The 20,801-nt window shown below is 40.6% G+C and overlaps 1 protein-coding gene across 16 annotated transcripts in view; it reads left to right on the top strand.

Annotated features, from left to right (window-relative positions):
• Nucleotides 1-20,801, top strand: part of PPP4R1 (protein phosphatase 4 regulatory subunit 1) — a 90,583-nt gene that overhangs the window by 25,090 nt on the left and 44,692 nt on the right. For all 16 annotated transcript variants that reach the window (XM_043539874.1, XM_037892860.2, XM_043539879.1 and 13 more), the window contains 2 exons: nucleotides 5,592-5,698; nucleotides 20,174-20,316. In XM_043539874.1, the coding sequence (XP_043395809.1) occupies nucleotides 5,592-5,698; nucleotides 20,174-20,316 (250 nt within the window). The remainder of the gene's footprint in view (nucleotides 1-5,591; nucleotides 5,699-20,173; nucleotides 20,317-20,801) is intronic.

Below are 20,801 nucleotides of genomic sequence, written 5' to 3'. Positions count from 1 at the left end.
AAAGAGTCTTGCACCACTTATACCCTGTGATAGAAATTAGGGGAAGAATGGGATAAAATGGCTGTGCATAGGAAGTCTCTGCATCACCTGTGCTCTGTGGAGAAGTCTTGGTGCTGGTTCCAAATCGGCAAGTGGTTAAGAGGAGTTTGGCATGCCCGAGTAAAGTTATCTAAGGGTCTTCGAGTATATAACTGTGGATCCAACTGTAGGTGCGTACTTGCCTTGTGTGCACAAGATAGGAGCCTTGTGAATAGCCGTGTTCATCGGAGCAGCTGTGGCAGTCACTATAAGAAGGACCTCAGGGCTTCAGGCGTCAAGAATTCCAAAGGAGGTGCAAGCCACCATAGAGGACCTATCCTGTGAAGGGATGGAGTTGCTCAGCGGTCACACAGACAATTATCTGAATTCTTTGAAAGCTACCGTGCGTTCCTTTGGAATCTATGCACTGTCTTTTTATCAAAAACCATACTGTTACACACCTCAGATGATACGGAAGAGCCTGTCCTATCGCATTAGAGAGCCCAGTTATCCACCCAGGAAATAGCCCAGATACATCAGGAGGTGTCAGTCTGCTTCTTCTCAGTGACACGTTCTGCACCAGTGGCACATCAGCATATTTGACAGGATTGTTGGGAGCCACATCAGAGCAACTTTAGTGAACGTAACCTTTGGAAACCACCTTGCTCCTTGCACCAGCTGTGGTCTGCCACCAGAAAGAAGGGTTTCAGGTTAGTTGTTGGTGATGGTTTCTATCAAATTTCATTCCTTAACCTGCCTCCACCCCATTTCCCTCTCCCTCTTCAGGGACTTCTCTCACAAGAACTTATTGCAGGCAGAAGTGGTTTAATTGCTTTGTCTAAGAGCCAAAGGAGGTGCAACCCAAATCAGGGGAAGAGGCTTCTTTTTCTGTGCTTCCTCTTTCTTCTGAAGAGAGTGACTCTTTGTCCTGTGGTAGATCTGTGGAGACGCCACAAATACATACGTTACCTCAGGTTCAGGATGTTAAAACTTGCCTTCCTCATTCCATCTCTTCAAGCTCAAATCTGATTAGCGGCTCAGCTTACAGGACATATACTTCCATGTAGCCATCCATAGGAAGTACCTATGATGCACAGTGGGCCCCAGCCATTACCAGTACTAGGCACTGCCATTTGAACTTTCCATGGGATCGATGATCTTGACAAATTGCCTAGTGGTATTAGCAGCAGTACACATAAGGAGAGAGGACATTCATGTTTACCTGTACCTAGACGATTGGCTGATCAGAGGCAGGAGTCTAAATTTTGTCTCATTCCATCACAAATGATAGAGTTCATACGAGCTACAATCAACTCTCCATTGGTGAAAGCCTATCTCCAAAGGACAGGTTCCACTCTTTCCGATCAATAATAAACAACCTAAAGTCAAGTCCAGTTATGACAGTGTAGACTTGCTGAGGTCTACTAGGCCACTCGTTGGTGTGCACATAAATGACACCACTTTCCAAACTTCACCTTTGGTCTCTACAACTTTGGCTGAGGGGATAGTACTTTTTGTCCAAACACCACATGAGCAAGAGGGTCACAGTCTTACTCCAAGTTTTGAGAGAGCGCAGTTGGTGGTTAAACCCCAAGAACAGACGAAAGGATGTTCAATACTCTGCCACCTCTGACAATGATACTCATTACAGACACACTAGGAACAGGATAGGGAGCCCATCTAAACCATTTGTAGGTCCAGGGAACCTGGTCCCAAGATGACTTGAAACATAAACATCCTGGAGCTCATGCCCATAGACTGGCTTGTATGGAATTTTCTACCCTCCTCAGTGGTACAGATCTTGATGCTCAATACGCTATATAAATAGGCAGGGAGGAGCTGGTTCATTACCCCTTTGATAGGAAGCCATCAAGCCGTGACATGCTGCCCAAATGGGATAACTCCATTGGCTCGTTCTCTTCCAGAAATCAGCAACAACCTAACAGACTTCATGAGCAGACCTGCAGTAGCCAACAATGGGTGATTGCTGTGGAAATCCATCACAGAGCTGCTATTTGGTCAATTTGAGATTTCTACCGTTGATCTTTTCACCACCAAGAACAGTGCCAAATACCCAAACTTTTTGCTCCAGAGGAATAAAATGCCCTGTTTCGTTGCCAGACTGCTTCCTGCAACAATAGACTCAAGTCCTGAATCTACTTCTGCCAATTTTCCCCCTGATCCCCAGGTTGATAGCCAAGGTCAGAAGGGGCAAGGCCACATTCATCCTCAGAACGCTTTACTGACTGAAGCAGTTTTGGCTTTCAGACCTATTGCAGGTGTTCATTTGGCACTCCATCCATCTCCCAGGCTGCCCAGGCATAATATCACAGAATCGTGGTCAGATTCTGCACCCAGACCTACTGTCATTGTACCTGATGACTTGAATATTGGCTGATGGACCACTAATGGACCACTGATGACAAAGACTGCTTCCAGCAATTCAGGAAATTCTCATACAGAGCAGAAAGTCATATACAGGAAAGAGGTGCTCTTTGAAATGGAAGAAGTTCTCCATATGGACAGTCCAATGCAGTCTGGACCTGGTAGAAGCCCCGATACCTAAGATTGTCAACTACATGCCACACTTAAAGCATGCTGGCCTGCTCTCATGGTTCACCTCGCAAGAATATCAGCACGTCAGTCTGTGGTTCAGTCATGCTCCATTGTACCCCCAACTGTATCCAAGTTTCTCAAAAGTCTTCTGCATGCTTAACCACTGGTTAGAGATCTGACTTTGGACCTGCCTATATGTTCTTTCACAGGGACAAAATTGTGCTATATCTCCATCCCAGGTTCATTCCTAAATTGGTCTCAGAATTCCACCTAAACTATTCAATCAATCAATCTGCCCAAAATCTGACTTGATACAGGATAAAAGAAGCTAAGTACTATGAACATTTCCAGAGCCATACTCTATTATATTGACAGGGCCAAGCCTTTTAAGCCTGTCCCCTTGCCTCTTTCTGGTTACGTCCATCCCTTTGAAAAGCCAGGCCATCTCATCACAGAGAATCTGTATGGATCATGCACAGTATTTCCATCTTTGTTTATCAGATTTCTGGCCACCCTCTCCTCCAAATGTCAAGGCTCACTCCACCATGACACAGGCATTGTCTTCTGCCTGCTTCAGGAATGTGTTGAGATCTGCAAGGTAGCAACATTGGGCAACTCCCTGACCTTTGTCAAACATTACATCCTTGACTTAGCAACTAGGTCAGATGCTGAGTTTGGGACAGCAGCATGTCAATCATTATTTGAGTAATATAGCTGAAATTCCTCGTTCCCACCATCCAGTGAGGCCACTGCTTTCCAGTCACCAGTTACACATAATTGAAGAAGAAAGAACAGTTACTTACCTACAGTGACTGTGATTCCATCCCACTCCCAAGGTGTAGTCAGTGTGGCTCTCGTGACCCATCCTCAATACCCACTTTAGGGAGTCCTAAGCAACTATGTGTTTTGAATTGAGGGAGGGTCTTGGCTGTCCTGCCCTTTATGCCCTTGTGTGGGACCACAGGGAGGCATAGGGTGCATAAATGGTGTCAAAGGACCGAGCTATTTAGAAGATATTAATCTTTTGTGCATGAGGTGCATGCCCATTCTACAGTAGGATCCACACTGAGTACAATATATTGAAGAACCATGCACTACAGGGAAAGTAATCATTCTTTCCCTATGATTCTCTGTCCAGGGTTCCAGTGGTCAATGAAACCTTGGGGAAAGGATACAGAGTGGCAGTGGTAGGGATGGGAGATGGCAGGTGAAGCCTGTTGCTTGCCTGCTAGTTAAAGGAAGGGAGGTCATTTATATCCCTCACAGAGTTTCTTACGCAAAAGCTGAATTTTTAGGGTAAATTTACCCTTTTATGAGCACTACATAGATACTTCTGGTCATTTGATTATAAAAAATTTGAACAAACCATGAATCCTGATCAAGCTGGAATATTTTTGTTCCATTATAGTCAATGAGCATATTTTTATTAGCTGGTTCTCTATTTAGAGATGTATAACACTTTTTCCAGGTTGAAACTTGGCATGGGTGATCTCATTTCAAGAGCAGACTTGGAAAAAGTGAAGAGTTTCTACAGTTTGTTGTATTTTTAAAGAAAATATACAAGAAAATAGTTTCTTAAAAATTTTTTTTTCATTTAAAACAGTTTTGCAGATGGTTAGTGTATAATGTGGATGGATTACTTTTGATATTGTGGAAAGGTTTACCCCTTTTAATTCTAGAAAGTTTTAAGTGATTGTTAATGTTGAGGCTTTACATTCATGGAAATGGTCTGTATTTTCCTGGCTCCAGTTAAATGAATTGCAAAGTTCCTAAGGCCCTGTGTATGTGAGAAATACAACCAGTGTGTGATACACTTATGTGATCTAGTTTTAATTATGCGGTTGATTTGTCTGCACAGCTGAATTTTTTCCTGGCCCTCCCATTTGTCAACAAACTTTCTGTCCACACCTACATCACTATATTTGTACCAGTCCATTCTGGGAATATCTAGGTGGTTATCCCTTACTGTGTCAGGAATGGGATAGGTAGCTTGAAGGACATGTACAAAGAGCAAGCAGCCTGTGGGGGCAATGCACTCTTGTCTGGGTTTTCTTACTATATAGAGAGATAGAGGACCATCCAAACTTGTGATAGTTGTGTATATCCCATCTATACTGCCAAAAAGTGCAAAACTGGTTTCAGAAAGAAAATCATATGCCAGAGTAGGCTGCTTACAAGGAGGAAAGTTGGTAGCGGCTAGAATTACTAACCAGTCTTTAACCATGTTGTCTGAACACATCCCGTTAAGAGCCATCCATGTCACTAACAAATTACAATTTTAGTTAAAACTTGGACCTTGTCCTTTAAATTTCTAGTCTAGTCTGTAGTGTCAATATTGAGATGTTTTGGGTTCAGTATAAAAATGTCATGAGTTAAAAGTAGTGGATAATGTGGTTCTGATTTACATGAATGCTTCATATCTCTTATTCAAGCATAAACAGAGCTGTACATGTGTTCTGTTTTTATTTTCATGGTGCATGTATATGACTTTGTGTAGGCTTTGCACAGAATGCAGCGTTGGTTATCTTTAATTTGGCTATAGTTAGTCTTTACTGAGTTCTCATACTTTCATTAGTGGAAATAAAAACCTGGAGTTGTATCAAAAACTGTTTAAAAGCAAGAGTCTTGCCTCACCTTGCCTCAGCCGCGTAGGGGAATTCAGAGTTGAGGATGAAAATCTGGCTCTTTCAAACCCCCGCCCCCCAACTGGAGGATGGGGAATAATCCCAGGTTGTTGACGTCCCCTCTGATTTCCCTTGTCCTTGTAAATTGAAGGATATTAACATTAATTCAGCTTTTTACATTTAATGTTAATAGTTCAGATATTTATCATAGCTCTAAAAATCCTTAGTGTATTTTTAAGATTATTTTAACTAAAGTTATTAATTTAAAATTATTTAGATCCATTTTTATGGTCTGGTTAGAAAACTTGTTCACCCCCAAGAAATATTGAGTAATCAAAAACATTACGTTACTGCTTCCAAAAATTGTATGATATTTATTCTCTTATGAACTAGGCAAATGGTGGCTCGAAGTTTGCTGGACACTTTGAAGGAAGTCAGCGATGATGAGAGAGATTGTATTGCTGTGCTGGAGAGAATCAGCAGATTAGCTGATGATTCAGGTATGTAGTATGAAAGATCCTAATGGGCTAATGGAGGAAGATCAAAGCTTTTAACATTAGATCAGTGTGTTTTCCCTCCCCTTCCATATTTAAAATAGGCCTTAGAATAGAATTCCATAATGTATTTTGTGATTTTTTTTTTTTAATTTTTTTTTCCTCAGGAGTCTTTCTTCCCCTCCCCTGCTGCTTGTTTCAATAGCACTTTACGAAAACAGCTAATAATTTGTAACTCATCTATAGTGCTTTTCATTAGTAGATCTCAACAAAAGTTTATATTATGTAATCAGGTATCCCAAATTTACATGGTACTTTGCAATTTGTAGATGAAGATACATTCTCTGCCCTGAAGAGCTGACAATTGAAGGGAGCCTAATCCTGTAAACCGTCTGTGCAAAACTCCCATAGGCTTCAATAGGAGTTTCACAGGCAGAGGTCTTGCAGGTTCAGGCCCTATGTTGGTCAAGTCAATCACATTATACCACAAACTGCTGAGGTAAAGGAGGACATGAGAATTGTTGATGGGATGGAAGGAAGGATTTTTTTTTTTCTTGTAGTAATAGGGGCTTTAGGAGGAATTTGAAGGTGGGGAGAGGGCTTTGCTGATGGAGCATATTGATACTTTTGGATGTTTGAGATGTGAAGTCAAGAATAGAAGGAAGAAAATGGAATAGTGAGGCAAAAGGAGTGGGAAGAGAGGAGGGGATGGGGTTGAATAAGGAGAAATGAGAGCAGGGAAGTAGGTGCAGTAAAATATATGTAGGGCTTTCTAAGTGAGGATGTGTATATTAAAATTGATGTGGTAAGAAACAGAAAGTTATGGAGATATTCACATCTGGAGAGGTGATGCTGCGGTTGAAGTAACAAGAGAGGAGGATGATTTCAGCAGCAAGAGAGGCCTGACATCACAGGAGGCACAAACATTATTTATACTTTACAGCAGGAATGCTGTGGGAGTTTGAGAAACCTGTGTAGATCTAACATGAGGAGAAAATTGCTTTTGGTCTTCATCTCCCTTACTCCTTTTCTTTCTTCCAGAATCACAGAACACATTGCTTTTCAAGGCAAATAGTTCTACCAAGGGCTACCATGTTAATTTATAATGCATGTTTTTGATGTTTATATGAGCAAATGTTATTGACAGATAAGTAGCCATTCTGAGTAAAAATAAGATGATCGTGCTATTTTAAAATATATATATTTCAATATATACAAAATAGTGGTAAACCGTTGTTTCTTGGACACTTTCCGATTTGGTTTTGCTTTTGAAATCTATGTATCTATAGCAGCAGTTTGCCTATTTTTGTTTTTCCAACTGTGCTGAGCACTAGCATCTCCCAAGCCCTCAGGTTAATTTTGGGTACTCAGCATATCTGAAAATAGGACAGATGTGTCTGGGGGAAAATAGCTTCATGAAGAGCTATGTACGTTTTGGTGCAGTAATATCAGCAGTCTTTATTGCTATAGTGATGAGCAAGTTTTCAGCCTAAAGCTTTCATGCATAACTGTCAATTTGACATATCCGTTTGTAGAAGAAAGACGGAGTACTGAGACCTGAGCTCAAATCTGCTTTATTTCCTATAGCAAGAGTTGTGTATTTTTGGTCTGGACTGGTATTTGGCTAGTTAGCAAAAGCAGCATTTCAAGCTTTTTGTGCACTGTAAAATTTCAGTTTCCAGTGCTACTAGTTTTATCATACTGTAGGCCTGATTCTGCAGCTGCTCCATGAATAATACTGCCATTAACTTCATTGTGAGTTTCATGCATGGTACAGATGTAGTATCAGGCCGTAACCTGTTTCTTTAAGACAGTCAATTTGAACGTTCATTGTGCATCTTAAAACAAATGAAAAACTAGTTACAAACGGAAATAGATCTGTCTTGATGAAGCTGGTAAAAGAGAATATAAATACTTGTATCTTTTCAGTCTACAATGCAGCATTAAATAAAATTACTAATTTTGTATGGTAAGAAGTGGTATTTTTGTGACTTAAATTATTTTCTAAACTTGCTTTGTAAAACTTATAAACAATTGAAAATTTTAAATTATTTGTGCGTTGGACTTGCTTAGTTTGACTCAAATCTCTTATCTGGTTGTACTCTGGCTTCATTGTTAGAATTATACCAGAACCAAGCCCAAGTATCAAGAAAAGCCCATTAGCACGTGAACTGCTGCGAGATCAGACTAAACTAATGTAGACAACTTCTCATTTTTTGTCAGCTGATTTCCATCACTGTCACACTTGAACCATGATGATTGGTTTTCTTCTGCCAGCTGCCAGCTGGCTCAAATGAGAAACTGAGGCAGTTTTTTATTGTGTGTATATTGTATAATTAAGTTTGAAGGCAGAAACAGGGACTTGCATTGAATGTTGCATAGTTGAGTGAGAGTCCCCCACCAGTGCTATTCGTAAGGCTGTGTGTCTATCACGGAGGATTTACGTGACTTTCGGTGACCTCTGTAGCGGCCAGTGTGGCTAGCTTCAGGGCTGCCCGAGCAGATCAGATAGCCCCTGGGCCAGCCTCACCGGCCACTGCTGGGGCAGTCTTAGGCCACTGCGCCCCTTGTGGCAGAGGCAGTGAGCTGAGGCCCCCAGCCTTCCCGCCTCTTAGGAGCTGCAGGGACATGCCATCTGCTTTTGGGGAGATGAGCGGAGTCAGGTAGGGAATCTGCCAGCCCCACCAACCCTCTTCCCCCCAAGGATCAGTGGGGGGTCCCTGGCCGCGCACTGCCGCCTGCCTCCGCACCAGCAGGGGTCCTGGGCCAACCCACCACTCGCTTCCCCCTCTGCATCACCTGCAGCACCCCCAGACCGTCCTCCCAAGAGCACTTGCGGTCCCCCAGCCCAAGCTTTAGTTAGGGGTAAATAGGATATGTCATGGACAAGTCACGGGCTGTGAATTTTTGTTTACTGCCCATGACCAATCCATGACTTTTACTAAAAATACCCGTGACTAAAACGTAGCCTTAGCTATTGGTAATCAAAATATAGGTATTACAGCTGGAGTGCTAGAAACATCCATACCAGGGGTTCTCAAACTGGGGGTCGGGACACGTCAGGGGGTCGTGAGGGTATTACATGGGGGGGGGGTCGCGAGCTGTCAGTCTTCACCACAGACCCCACTTTGCCTCCAGCATTTATAATGGTGTTAAATATATAAAAAGCTGTTTTTAATTTATAAGGGGGGTCGTACTCAGAGGCTTCCTATGTGAAAGGGGTCACCAGTACAAAAGTTTGAGAACTACTGACCTATACTAAGGTTGTCTAATAACTTCCATTACAAACCCATATCTTTAGATACTCCTAATGTTAAGTCCACTATTGGGCTGAAATTTTCTAGTCATGGTCTCTAGCTTTTTTTAAAGTTTGAACCAAAATGGTTCAGCTGTGTGCCTGCATTTGAGTACAAGAATAATGAGTAAAAATATGATTTTTATTATAAAAATTCTTACTCTGAGAACACAGAAATTGCCATACAAGATCAGACCAGTGATCTGTCTTGTCCAGTATCCTGTCTCCAACGACTAGTAACATCTGCTTTAGAGGAGGAAACCGGGTAGTAGGCAGATGTGTATTAATCTGCCCCAAGGAAGGTTTCCTCCTAACCCCCAGTAGTTTAGAGTTTGGTGTCCGTCCCAAAGTTTGAGGGTTTCTATTCCTTCCAAAGTTCTTGTTTGTTTGTTTTTTAATATTTACTACCATAATTGTGGGGAGGGTGTGTGTGTCAGGCAGAAGGTATTGTTACACACACAAACATTTAGTTTGTTTTTTGTATCCTGCTAAGCTCTTGACCTCGCTGACAACTTGTGGTAAAGAGTTCCACAGACTAATTATACTTTGTGTGGTAAACGTATTTCCTCTTCCGAATTTGCTACTTTACAGCTTTTGTTCCCCTAGTTCTTAAATAAAAAGCGCGAATAGCGGTTAATGTGAAAACACAAATCTGCCTTGTGTATACATATGCACTTATGTGAAGCCCATCACCATAGCATCTGAATGCCTTACAACCATTAATTGATTTATCCTCCCAACAGTCTTGTAAAGTGTAATGTATTCACCCTTGTGAAAGTTAGTATTGCAGTGAAGCCACCGGACTGGGATTCAGGGGTAACATCCCAGCTTTGCCACCGTCTCCGTTGTGAGCATGGACAAGTCACTTGTGCCTCCTTTTGCCATTTTGTAAAATGGGGATAATTGTACTTCTCTACCTCATCAATAATCATGATACTGTCCCTACCTTGGTTATTTTTGTAACATCTTATGTTTTGTTTATCAAACATGGAGCCTGATGCTGCAGGTCCAGTGTCCATGGAGTGCCATTAATTCCCTTTTGAAGTTAACGTTTCAATTCCCATTGAAGTTGTTGTGAATTTTGCAGAGTGCCTGTAGCACTGGGCCCCTTTCAGTTGTAACATCTGTAAGACAGGGACTGTATCTTCATCTATTTTTGGAAAGTACCATGTATATTTAGGGTACTATTAAAAACTACTAATGTAATAAACCTTTTTAAAGGGCTGTGGGGGGAAATGGCAGGTTGGAGATGAAAGTCTCCTGCTGGAAAAATATTATATATTTCACCAAACACAGAGATTGTTAGAACACTGTCACCAGAATGATGAACTAGTTAGTTTTCCACATACATCTGTCTCAAATACAACTTACTTGATAAACTTAACGTTTTCCAAAAACTTATCATGAGACTAATTTTGAGGCTGTAATCAAGCCTAGAATTCTTTTAACCATAATTAATCAAGTAACATATAGTAAGCCGAATATAAATAACTTGTCTGCCATCATTCCAGATTCGTGCATACTGTGCATATAATTGCTATACTCAGAAATGACTATCAGAGTTTTTTCTTAAGCAGATTTATGGGATGACACTAAATATTTCTGAAAACATGTATGGATGTCAAAAGTAATGTTGAAAAGCCCACTTTACGTAACAGTTGAGATACTGGCTCATAGCCTGCTGACAGCTTAGTAATGTTTCTTTTAGTCTGCAGCTCACATTGTCCTTAAGATTTTGGAATAACTGAAGTGCTTATGTGTCCCCATCCCAGCTGCCAGCAGTTCCGCACCCTTACATTCCATCTTCAACTTGTCAGAAAGTCCTCTTCATCCCCTAATTGCTTCAGCATCTCCTTCCCCTGCCAAAAGTCCCTCTCACTTGGTAGTTACTAGCAAAAATTCTCTCCTTGAATTGGTAGTCCCTAGTTTGGTCCACTCCTGGCTGGTTAGCAAGGCATATGGAAAGAGCAAAGCATCACAGCTGGCAGCCTGAAGGAGCAGACTGAGGTCTTGTCTGTGTTGATGGCATACCTGAAAAGAAAGGAGCAAGCTCTGTCTTCAGGCTGTGATAGACTTTCACCTAGTCCATTTTTTTTTGTTGAACACAGCCCTAGCAAAGTCTGTGTGGGATAGAGGGACAGATGAAAGGGAGGGGGAAGTGAGTGAGAGATTAAGAGGCAGGGTGGGGATTAAGAAGTATAATGGGAGAGAGTTGGAAGGAAGAGGAGAGGGAGGAAAATGGTATATGAAAGAGAGTGTATACCAGATTGAAGGAGAGTAGGGAATAAAGCTTTAAGATTTGGTTAAATTTATTACTGTTTAAATTAGTCTAACTGTATCATGACACAATAGAAACGGACACAGTTCATGTAAACGATATAAATATATATGCAAATTAGATTCTGCCCTCAGGCTCTTGACAAGTGGCCATTGTGATTCGCAGTGCTGGAAATTTTATACATCTTAATGTGAAGCTCAGTACATCGGTGGTGGTTGTGCAGGGAGAGATACTTTCAAGAGGTGTCGTCTTTCTCCCCACACTGCCTAGCCAGCCTTCGAATACATAACACACACAAACCAGCATTGTTTGATAAGTGTGTTTCATCAGAAGATGGTATCTAATTAAGAACAAAAGCTTTTATGCAAATCAATAAATATATCCTGTGCAAAAAATTTAATTACATGGAGTTAAGAGTTTTCAAATGAGTTTCTTCAACACATTCACCAGAGATGAAGGAAATCATCAGTTGTGGCAGCATTAACACCTACAAGAACTTCAATTCTCATACATTATTACCACCCAAACCTCGTGATAACCAAATACACTCAGGCCGCATCTACCTACATGGGAGATATTGACTGGTATAGATATTGTGAAAAAGCTCTTCATGTGGACCCTATTCCAGAACGAAGTTACTGTTTTTTTTCACAATAACATCCACGTGGGGAGTTATTCCAGAATAGCTAAGCCAGTCAGTTTCCCCTTGTAGACAAACCCTAAGACTCCTCTGGTCCACAACTCCATTTCAGTGCAACATATAAATAACTACAGTGCACACATTCAGTGCCTCATAACCACAATGCAATCAGAACCTAACCCTCAGCTAGGTTAAGATGTGTTTCCTGTTATTATACATGTGTAATGTTAAAGTCTGTGTGAACAAGTATCAGGTCACTGGGCATGTGCATTGATTTAACATGTTAATACCCAACTCCGTTGTAAAAGTTGTCAGGGAACACTGGAGCTTTTTGGCTGCTCAGTCGGGGGGACCAGTTGAGGCACATGAGGAGATGTGAAAGTCACTTCTGGCTTTTGGGATAAGCACTTTAGATTAATGTTTCTGTTTAAAATGATCAATGGTGAAATAGTTAATTCAGATTTAAAAATGAGAATTACAGTGTTCTATGCAGTGTAGTGTGGTTCCCAGGATATTGCAGTGTCAACATTCCCAACTCATTTGAGATGATTGGGGCAATTCACACTTTGCAGAGTACAGTAGAACCTCAGAGTTACAAACACCTTTGGAATGGAGGTTGTTCATAACTCTGAAATGTTTGTATCTCTGAACAAAACATGGTTGTTCTTTCAAAGGTTTATAGCTGAACATTGACTTAATACAGCTTTGAAACTTTACTATGCAGAAGAAAAATGCTGCTCTCCCTTATTTTTTTTAATATTTACGTTTAACTCAGTATTGTATTTTATTTGCTTTTTGGGGGGAGGGGGGAGGGGAGGTCCTCTGCTACCTGATTGCACACTTGCAGTTCCAAATGAGGTGTGTGGTTGACTGGTCTGTTCGTAACTTTGAGGTTCTACTGTAATTGTAGAAGGCAGTTTGCAAACTGGGGGGGACAAAACTATATCAGTTTACACTGGAATCATCTTTTCAAGTTCACATCCAGGAGAATTAGAAACAACTTAAAAAATTTAAATTCTGGAGTACAGTTCCATGACTAAACAGCTGCAGAACACATGAGAGCTTGGTGGAGCTAAATTGAGCTTTGATAAATGAGAAAAATAAATATAAAAGACTTAAGTATAAAGCTTGAAAAGTAGCCAGTCTATGAGATATTAGGATAAAGTATAACAAGGAGTCTAGTGGCCCCTTAGAGACTAACAGATTTATTTGGGCATAAGCTTTCGTGGGTAAAAAACCCACTTCATAAAGATATACTTTCAGGTGACAAAATTTAAAAAAGGAGCATTTTAAAATGTTTCCCCTGACAAAGGTAGAGAATTATTTTTCTAAACAAATGTTATGGAAAATGTAATCATCCTCTGCAGATTTATTTTGTTGTTTGGAGTCTAAATGCAATCATTAAAGTTTGAAGTAGAAATTTTTAATGCCGATTGAAATAAAAATCTCAGCCCAACTTTATTATTTATTTGTATTGTGTTAGCGCCTAGCAGCCTGGGCCCATTGAACTAAGCCCTGTGCAAACATAAAACACAGATATGGTTCTTGTCCTGAAGACCTTGCAGTCTAACTGAGTAATAACTTTAGCCAGTGCCTCCATAATCTGTAATTTTGATGATGACTAAACCATTTGTTTCTGTTTGGTTACAGTTTGTATTTTATAGAAATAGTAATAACAGCCATTGCAGTTTACTGTGATATAAAGAAATCTATCTTTAGGCTGCCATAGGACAAAGTTAAGTAGGAGGAAGAGGCGGAGAAGTGAAAGTGGAGAGAATGAGGGAGGGGTGGATATTTTTGTCTTTTCATCTTTGGCATTGTTTTTGTTAGTACAGTTTTAGGAAATATAATGCAAAAGGCTGTACTAATGTAGGACTGAGATTGTGCATCTAGGTCCATTTTCAGCAAGGCACTTAAACATGTGCTTAAGTGCTTTGTAGAATTGAGACCTTAAACTTTGTAGAATTGAGACCTTAAACATGAGTGTCAGGGAACTTAGAAGTTTAAGGTTCTTGCATAGAAATAGTATTGCATATATGATGTATATTTAATTATTAACTATGCTGTTAAATGTTTATACTTAATTACATGCAAAACTACTTTAAAAGAGCATTATTAAGGTTGTAAAGTCAAGCTCTCCGAAATTAGGAAATGCCAGAGTTAAGGCTGCCTGAACAACCTTATTTTGTCCCCCTCGTGCATGGACATTTTGGTACAGTGTTTAATTACATGATCACATGCTATATTTTCTACAGGATCCTTACCTCATTCAGAGCATGGAATAAAGTGGTGCTAACTTAATGAGAAGATTTTCAGTATTTTGCTTTATCAGTGTGTGGCTATTGAAACCCTGCTCTGAATACAGAATTTTTAGTTTTATCATGGGTTTATCTATGACTCTTACAACTATAAGCTCTGAGTGCTTCACAAATATTAACGAATTTATTTTCACAATACCCTGGGAGGTTAGGGCATAGTATCAAGTCCCATTTTACAGATGGGGTGCTGAGGCATGAAGAGATTAAGTATCCAAACATTTTTGGTGGCCAGTAGGACCATGTTTTCAGAATAATTAGCATTATATAGCACTTTATATATTGAAAACGTAGCTCCCATTGACTTCAGTTGCTGCTGTGAGTGTTCAGCAATTCTGCAGATCTGGACCCAGGATCTTGAGCTGGGCACCCACAAAATGAAGAACACTCAGTTAGTGGCAAGCTGCGGATATTTTGGTTTAAGTGACTTGCATAGCATCACACAGAAATTCTGTAGCAGAGGCAGGAAAGAATCCAGTTTCCCAAGATGTCATTCAACTGCCTTAACCATGAGATCATACTTTCTCTGCCTGCGATCTGCTGTATTCACTACATGCTTTCCATCATCTGCAACAAATGAGGCATGGCAGACAAGACAGACAAGTCTGCTTTACTACACAGCTCTGATTCTTCTCCAGAGCAGTACCTTCCTGTGCACTGAATGAGGTTGTGGTCCTGTGGAAAAAAAAATATTTCCGTCTCCATCGTCTCTCCTGCCCCCCTGATCCTCCCGACTGGTTCCTGTTCCAATTCGCTTTGTCCAGCCAGTCCCAATATCCCTCCTTATCTCCACGTACGCTTTTCATCCAAATCTGTGTCCATCTCCCACTCCCAGTCGTCATCTCTTATTTCCATCACCAGCTTCCAGTCCTAGCCTCCCCATCTCCACCGAGTTCCCAGCCTCCTTGACCAGCCAGTCCCACCCTTCCAACTCCTAGTCACAGTTTCCCCCCCACACCTCCTGAGTCCCAGTTTCAGCAGACTCTTTGTCCCGTTTTAGCCCTTTCCCTTCCTACTGTTCTGGCTTTTGTCCTGCATTTGAATCAGCGTCTTCCATGCTGCATGGGTGCCAGTAGGGTGACCATTGAGAGCACAGGAAGGGCAGGCTCCTTGCTCTCAGTTCCGGTGGCTGACTCCATTCTGGCTCAGAGTAGCTATTATAGGGAAAGTGTGACTGCTCCCCTGTAGTCCTGGGCAGGAGCATGATCAGTTGCTCTGTGGGGATTGTGCAAGCACGATCTGATCAGCAGTAGGTTGGAACAGTCTGGTCAGTGCTCGGAGCTCTGAGAGGCACTGAGCATGCTTAGTGAACATGTAATCTTTGATTTTTAGCAGCTAAAAATCTCAGATGTCTGTAGTGAGCATGTGCAAACTGAGATTTCTGAAAGGCTCATAATTTAGCATGGATTTTCACAGGGATGGCAAAAGGCACACTACTAGTACAAAGGCCCCTTCCCTGCCAAATGTGAAGTCCCTGCCCCGAAGCATAGGGAAGCAAGAGCTTCTCAAAGAAGAGGGGCCAGAATTTTTAACATGAGTACTAACAACATATTTTCCCCAAACTTCTTTCTTGGAAACAGCTGAACAGTTTTGGCTAAAATTTTCCAAAAATATTCACCCTGAGGAAACAGGGAGTCTGGTGACACTTTAAAGACTAACAGATTTATTTGGGCATAAGCTTTCGTGGGTAAAAAACCCACTTCTTCAGGTGCACCCTGAGGCAGACACTCAAAGTGAATAATTTCATCCCAATGAGTTCAAGTTTGGCAAAGTTTTATAAGCAACTGAAAAACAAGATCTCATTATTGAGAAGTATCAGGCAACATCAACAGTAGCTGGTGCTGTCAGCTGTGACTATAATGCTACTCTGTAAACTTTACAATTTGCATATACTGAATTTTTTTAATTATAAATTTTAAATTATTTAAACATTTTGTTGTGCTTATATAATGTATTGAAATGGATAGTCTCTTTGGCTGCTCAGTTTCTCTTCCTCCTTAATGGCTGCTTGGCTCACTGACATTGTTTGTACTGCCAAAAATGTGCACTCAATCAGTAAACTGAAGTCTAAGCTTTTTTTTTTAATCTGTTAATGTTCACTAAATCAGTTCTGATGAAAGTTCAGATTTAATACATCGAAAGGATTTTTAGGGTCTTATTTTTAGGCATTTGTTTGATTGTATAGTTTTTTGATTTGTACGTGTGTCCAGAGAATCTTCTTTTTAAAGACATTTTGTTTCTCTTATACAAGGGCTTAGTAATGTCATATGAAGAGAAACTAAGCAGCCCAGAACTGTTAATTTGCACTTGTCTTCTTCACAGTCCAATAGTCAGAACAGCCAACCAACTTGATTATGTTGGGACTTCCTTAAGTCCAAAAAATGAACTCTTAGGAAGAATGCACAAAAGTATTTTCTAACTTCTAAATACATTTTAAATGTGTAGTACGAAGAAATGGAACTGCTAGGCAGAAATTTTATTATTTTACCACTCAGAACCTTTGCTTCTAATCTAGACACTATGCAGCATTAGATTTGCTCTATCCACCACTGGATATAGTAGTGCAAATAGCAAAATTTGTCTTGCTCACTCAGGTTTAATTGCAGCATGCAATTAGTCAGTACTAAATATAAATAATATCCTCCCTCTTAGAATAAGGACTGCTTTTTACAACCACTCTATTTTGATGATTGCTGTATGTTATATAATAAGATTTACAGTGAATGTGTTCAACAAAATGAGAAAAGTTAGTGCCATATAGGCTTTACCTGAACAGTTCATGTGTGAATTTCCAATAAGGAACAAATGTAGACTGTACACCTATGAAAGAATATTACACACAGATTTTTAATCATCAAAATTACTGTAATTTGAAGGTATTGTCTTTTCATTATGTATGGTTTTAACAAATCTATTCTCTAACAGCAGCTACAGGGATTGAAAAATTCTGGAGAGGCAGATTTATCCAGTGGTTAAGTCTGAAATAGGTTGTTTTCTAGGCAAATGGAGTATTGGGATTCAGTAATGTCCCACTGTCTATTAAAACTGAGGATGTACAAAATACCCAATTTGAATTTGATCCATATATCTTCAGAGAGATGTGAATCCAGTACATGAAGATATTCAGATCAACTCAAGAAGTGTCCCACTTCCTCCACAAAAATGATGTAAATTATACCATAAATGAAAAATAGAATGAATAACTATTAAACACTAACAGAATTTTAGAAAAAATATTTCTAAATATTGCAAAAATTAAAATTCCAAAAGGAGCTGCTGTGATCGTGTGATCACTACTAGATGCTCTGTTGAGCAGGGTCTCATCTGAGATATCTTAAATTCACAGCCAATCAGGTTTTCTTTTCTCTCCCGGATAACTTGAGTGAGTCATCTTGGTGGCGGGTATGTCGCCATATGAGTTTTGTCCTCTTCCCCCAAAACAAGTCCTCCCTATCCCACCAGTATCATGGAATTGAAAGGGTTCATGCACCAGTATTTTGACATTACTAATCAAATGAATGTGTGAAGCAAGAGTGACAGTGTAAATGTGAAGCTTTTACAGTGCTCTGGTTTTTGCCTTGATGTGGAGAGGAGTCACCTTTCCATAAGATGTGTTCTGTCACTTGCTTTGAGGAGGTGAAATATCTCTATCCCCTTCTCTATCCCATATATTATATTTGAAAAAGCCTCTTACTAATGGAGAAGGAAGGACTATATATTTTCCCTTCCCATTCCTCAGCTCCCACCATCAAACTTCACTACAACCTAGCTGTCTTGGTAGCTTGAGCAGAGGTGCTTTCTTCAAAGGAAGGAAGTGATGGGTAATTCCATAAAACTTCAAAGGTGGAACTTGAATAGCTGCCATCTTTGGATTTGTGACATAACAGAAAAGCCACCATCCACTATAATGTCCTTATAAAGTGCACACGCACAGAGACAGTACAGTAACTCCTCGCTTATCGTTGTAGTTATGTTCCTGAAAAATGCTACTTTAAGTGAAACGATGTTAGGCGAATCCAATTTCCCCATAAGAATTAATGTAAATAGGGGGGTTAGGTTCCAGGGACCTTTTTTCGCCAGACAAAAGACTATATTTTATAAATATACACACATATTATGCACAGTATAAGTTTAAAACCAACGTTTTAATACTGTACACAGCAGTGATGATTGTGAAGCTTGGTTGAGGTGCTGAAATCAAAGGGTGGGATATTTCCCAGGGAATGCCTTACTGCTAAATGATGAAGTAGCATTTGGCTGAGCCCTCAAGGGTTAACGCGTTGTTAGTTTAGCCTTTCGCTCTACAAGCAGCACAAATGGAGGGAGGGGAGACAGCATGGCAGAGAGAGACAGAGACACACACTGTGTGTGTGTGTGAGAGAGAGAGAGATGTGCATTGCCCCTTTAAATACACTGACCCCACTCTAAGTACATTGCATTTGTAAGTAGATCAGCAAGTTGAGACAGCAACTGCTGCCAGCAAGCTCCCTCTGTCCTGAGCCCTGTTGTGTCCCCCGCCATGCTCTGTGGAGATGGGGTAAAGGAGCAGGGGGGAGGGGGACACCCTGACATTAGCACCCCTCTTCCCTGCCCCGCCCTTGCACAGCAAGCAGGAGGCTCCTGGGAACAGCTCCAAGGCAGAGGTCAGAAGCAGCACACGGCAGTGGAGGGAGGGAAAGCTCAACGGCCCAGCAACTGATAGCTTGCTGGGCTGGGTGGGCTGCTGCTGTACAGGGAACTTAGGGGAGCGGGGAGCTGATAGGGGGGCTGCCGGTCCACCCTGGTTCCAAGCCCCCACCAGCTAGCTCCAACAGGCTGCTTTTTCTGCAAGCAGTGGACAAAGCAGGTGGCTGCCAAACAGCATTATAAGGGAGCACTGTGCAATTTTAAATGATCATGTTCCCTAATTGATCAGTAACGTAACAATGTTAACCGGGATGACTTTAAGTGAGGAGTTACTGTATATCAGAGTGTCACATTACCAAAGAAGTGAGAAGCCAGGTATCAAGAAATCAGGGTCCCGTCACGTCTTTGCATGTTGATGGCTTACTCTGCTGTGCTTTGGCATCTATTTTATATTGCTAACAGTACGTGTTGGGATCAGAGCTGTTGTTAGCTGGCATGCAATTTTGATGCCACCGTGTACCTGAGAATCATAACTTGATGACTTGAGGAAGTTCTTATTAGGCATCCATTGGAGTGAAAATGTGGAATTTCTGCATTCCTAGTTTTAAATGTGTCTTTGCATATTTACTTCTATGGTCTGTGTGCATACTCTGAATGATGGAAATGCTGCTAATCTACTTTTCTCACTGTTCTATTTTTTTCTTGGAGTAAACAAGGAAAATATAAGCTCTAAAGGGGTGAGTGTGCAGGTGGGATTTATTTGGAAACTCTAATGCAATTTAAGTTTTTTTCAAAAATTAGGTATTTGCCCTGGTTATACTGTATCTTGTCACTCTTCTCCCACTCATCCACAGTATGGTCCCTTAGGATCTTGTCAACTGGCTTCTCTCACTCATACATGGAATCCTCTGGTCTGGATTTTATTGTTTGGTTAACCACACCCACAAAGGCTGTAGAAGCTGCTGAAATTTTGTTTGGTGCCCAAACTGTTCTTCCTATTTTGAGTTCTGGAACTGCATCATGGCCTGATCTGTTTGTTTCTGTGCCATAGCAAACAGCTTCTTTTGCACTTGGGGCTTCCTTCTTCTCTTTCTCTTGCCACCTTGCAGTAAAAATCTGGGCCCAGACTGTCAGCAGGTTCAGTGATGCAACCAAAATCTGCACCCTGGGTTGTAAAAGGGTAGTGGTCACCTCATCAAACTGTTTTTTTTTTTTTTAGCATAAATACATTAGGATGCGATTCACCTGGACAGCATTGTAAAAGGAGTTTAATATTATTGCAGATACAATGCCTTTTTTATTTTATATTATTTTGACATTCTTACAGAGCCAACTGTGCGAGCAGAACTGATGGAACAGGTCCCTCATATCGCTGTGTTTTGTCAAGAAAACAGGCCTTCAATACCATATGCTTTTTCCAAATACTTGTTGCCTATTGTGGTGAGATACCTCGCAGACCAGAATAACCAGGTAAGTCATTTATAAACAGAGTGTTATGTTCTAAAATTGAATGGATAACACACTTTCTCAAATAGGATAATGCAAACATTTTACACTAAGTAAATAAGGTTTAGAGCAACAAGAAATAAATCGAAGTCTGAACTTATGCGAAAAATGAGTTTGATATTTTTATAATAGGATCTGAGCTGGTCTTAGGCATCTGCGGCTTCCCTTATGTAGTGCTAAAGCACCACTACCAAAACAAAACGCTATCCTTTTATATAGGCTTACATATTATAAATTCCTTGGAAGAAAGAGAACACATTTTTAGTTTTAATTCATAGAATTTAAGGCCAGAAGGGACCATTATGGTCATCTTTGATTTCCCACATAACAGACTGTAGAACCTCACCCAGTTATTTCTGTCTTAACCCCATAGCTTTTGTTTGAGTTTTAGCATAAGTTTTAGAAAGGTGTCTGGTCTAGATGTAAAGACTTCAAAGGATGAAGCATCC

The sequence above is a fragment of the Chelonia mydas genome, chromosome 2, assembly GCF_015237465.2.
Source record: "Chelonia mydas isolate rCheMyd1 chromosome 2, rCheMyd1.pri.v2, whole genome shotgun sequence".
Taxonomy (NCBI): Eukaryota; Metazoa; Chordata; order Testudines; family Cheloniidae; genus Chelonia; species Chelonia mydas.
This window is presented reverse-complemented; position numbering and strand designations above follow the sequence as displayed.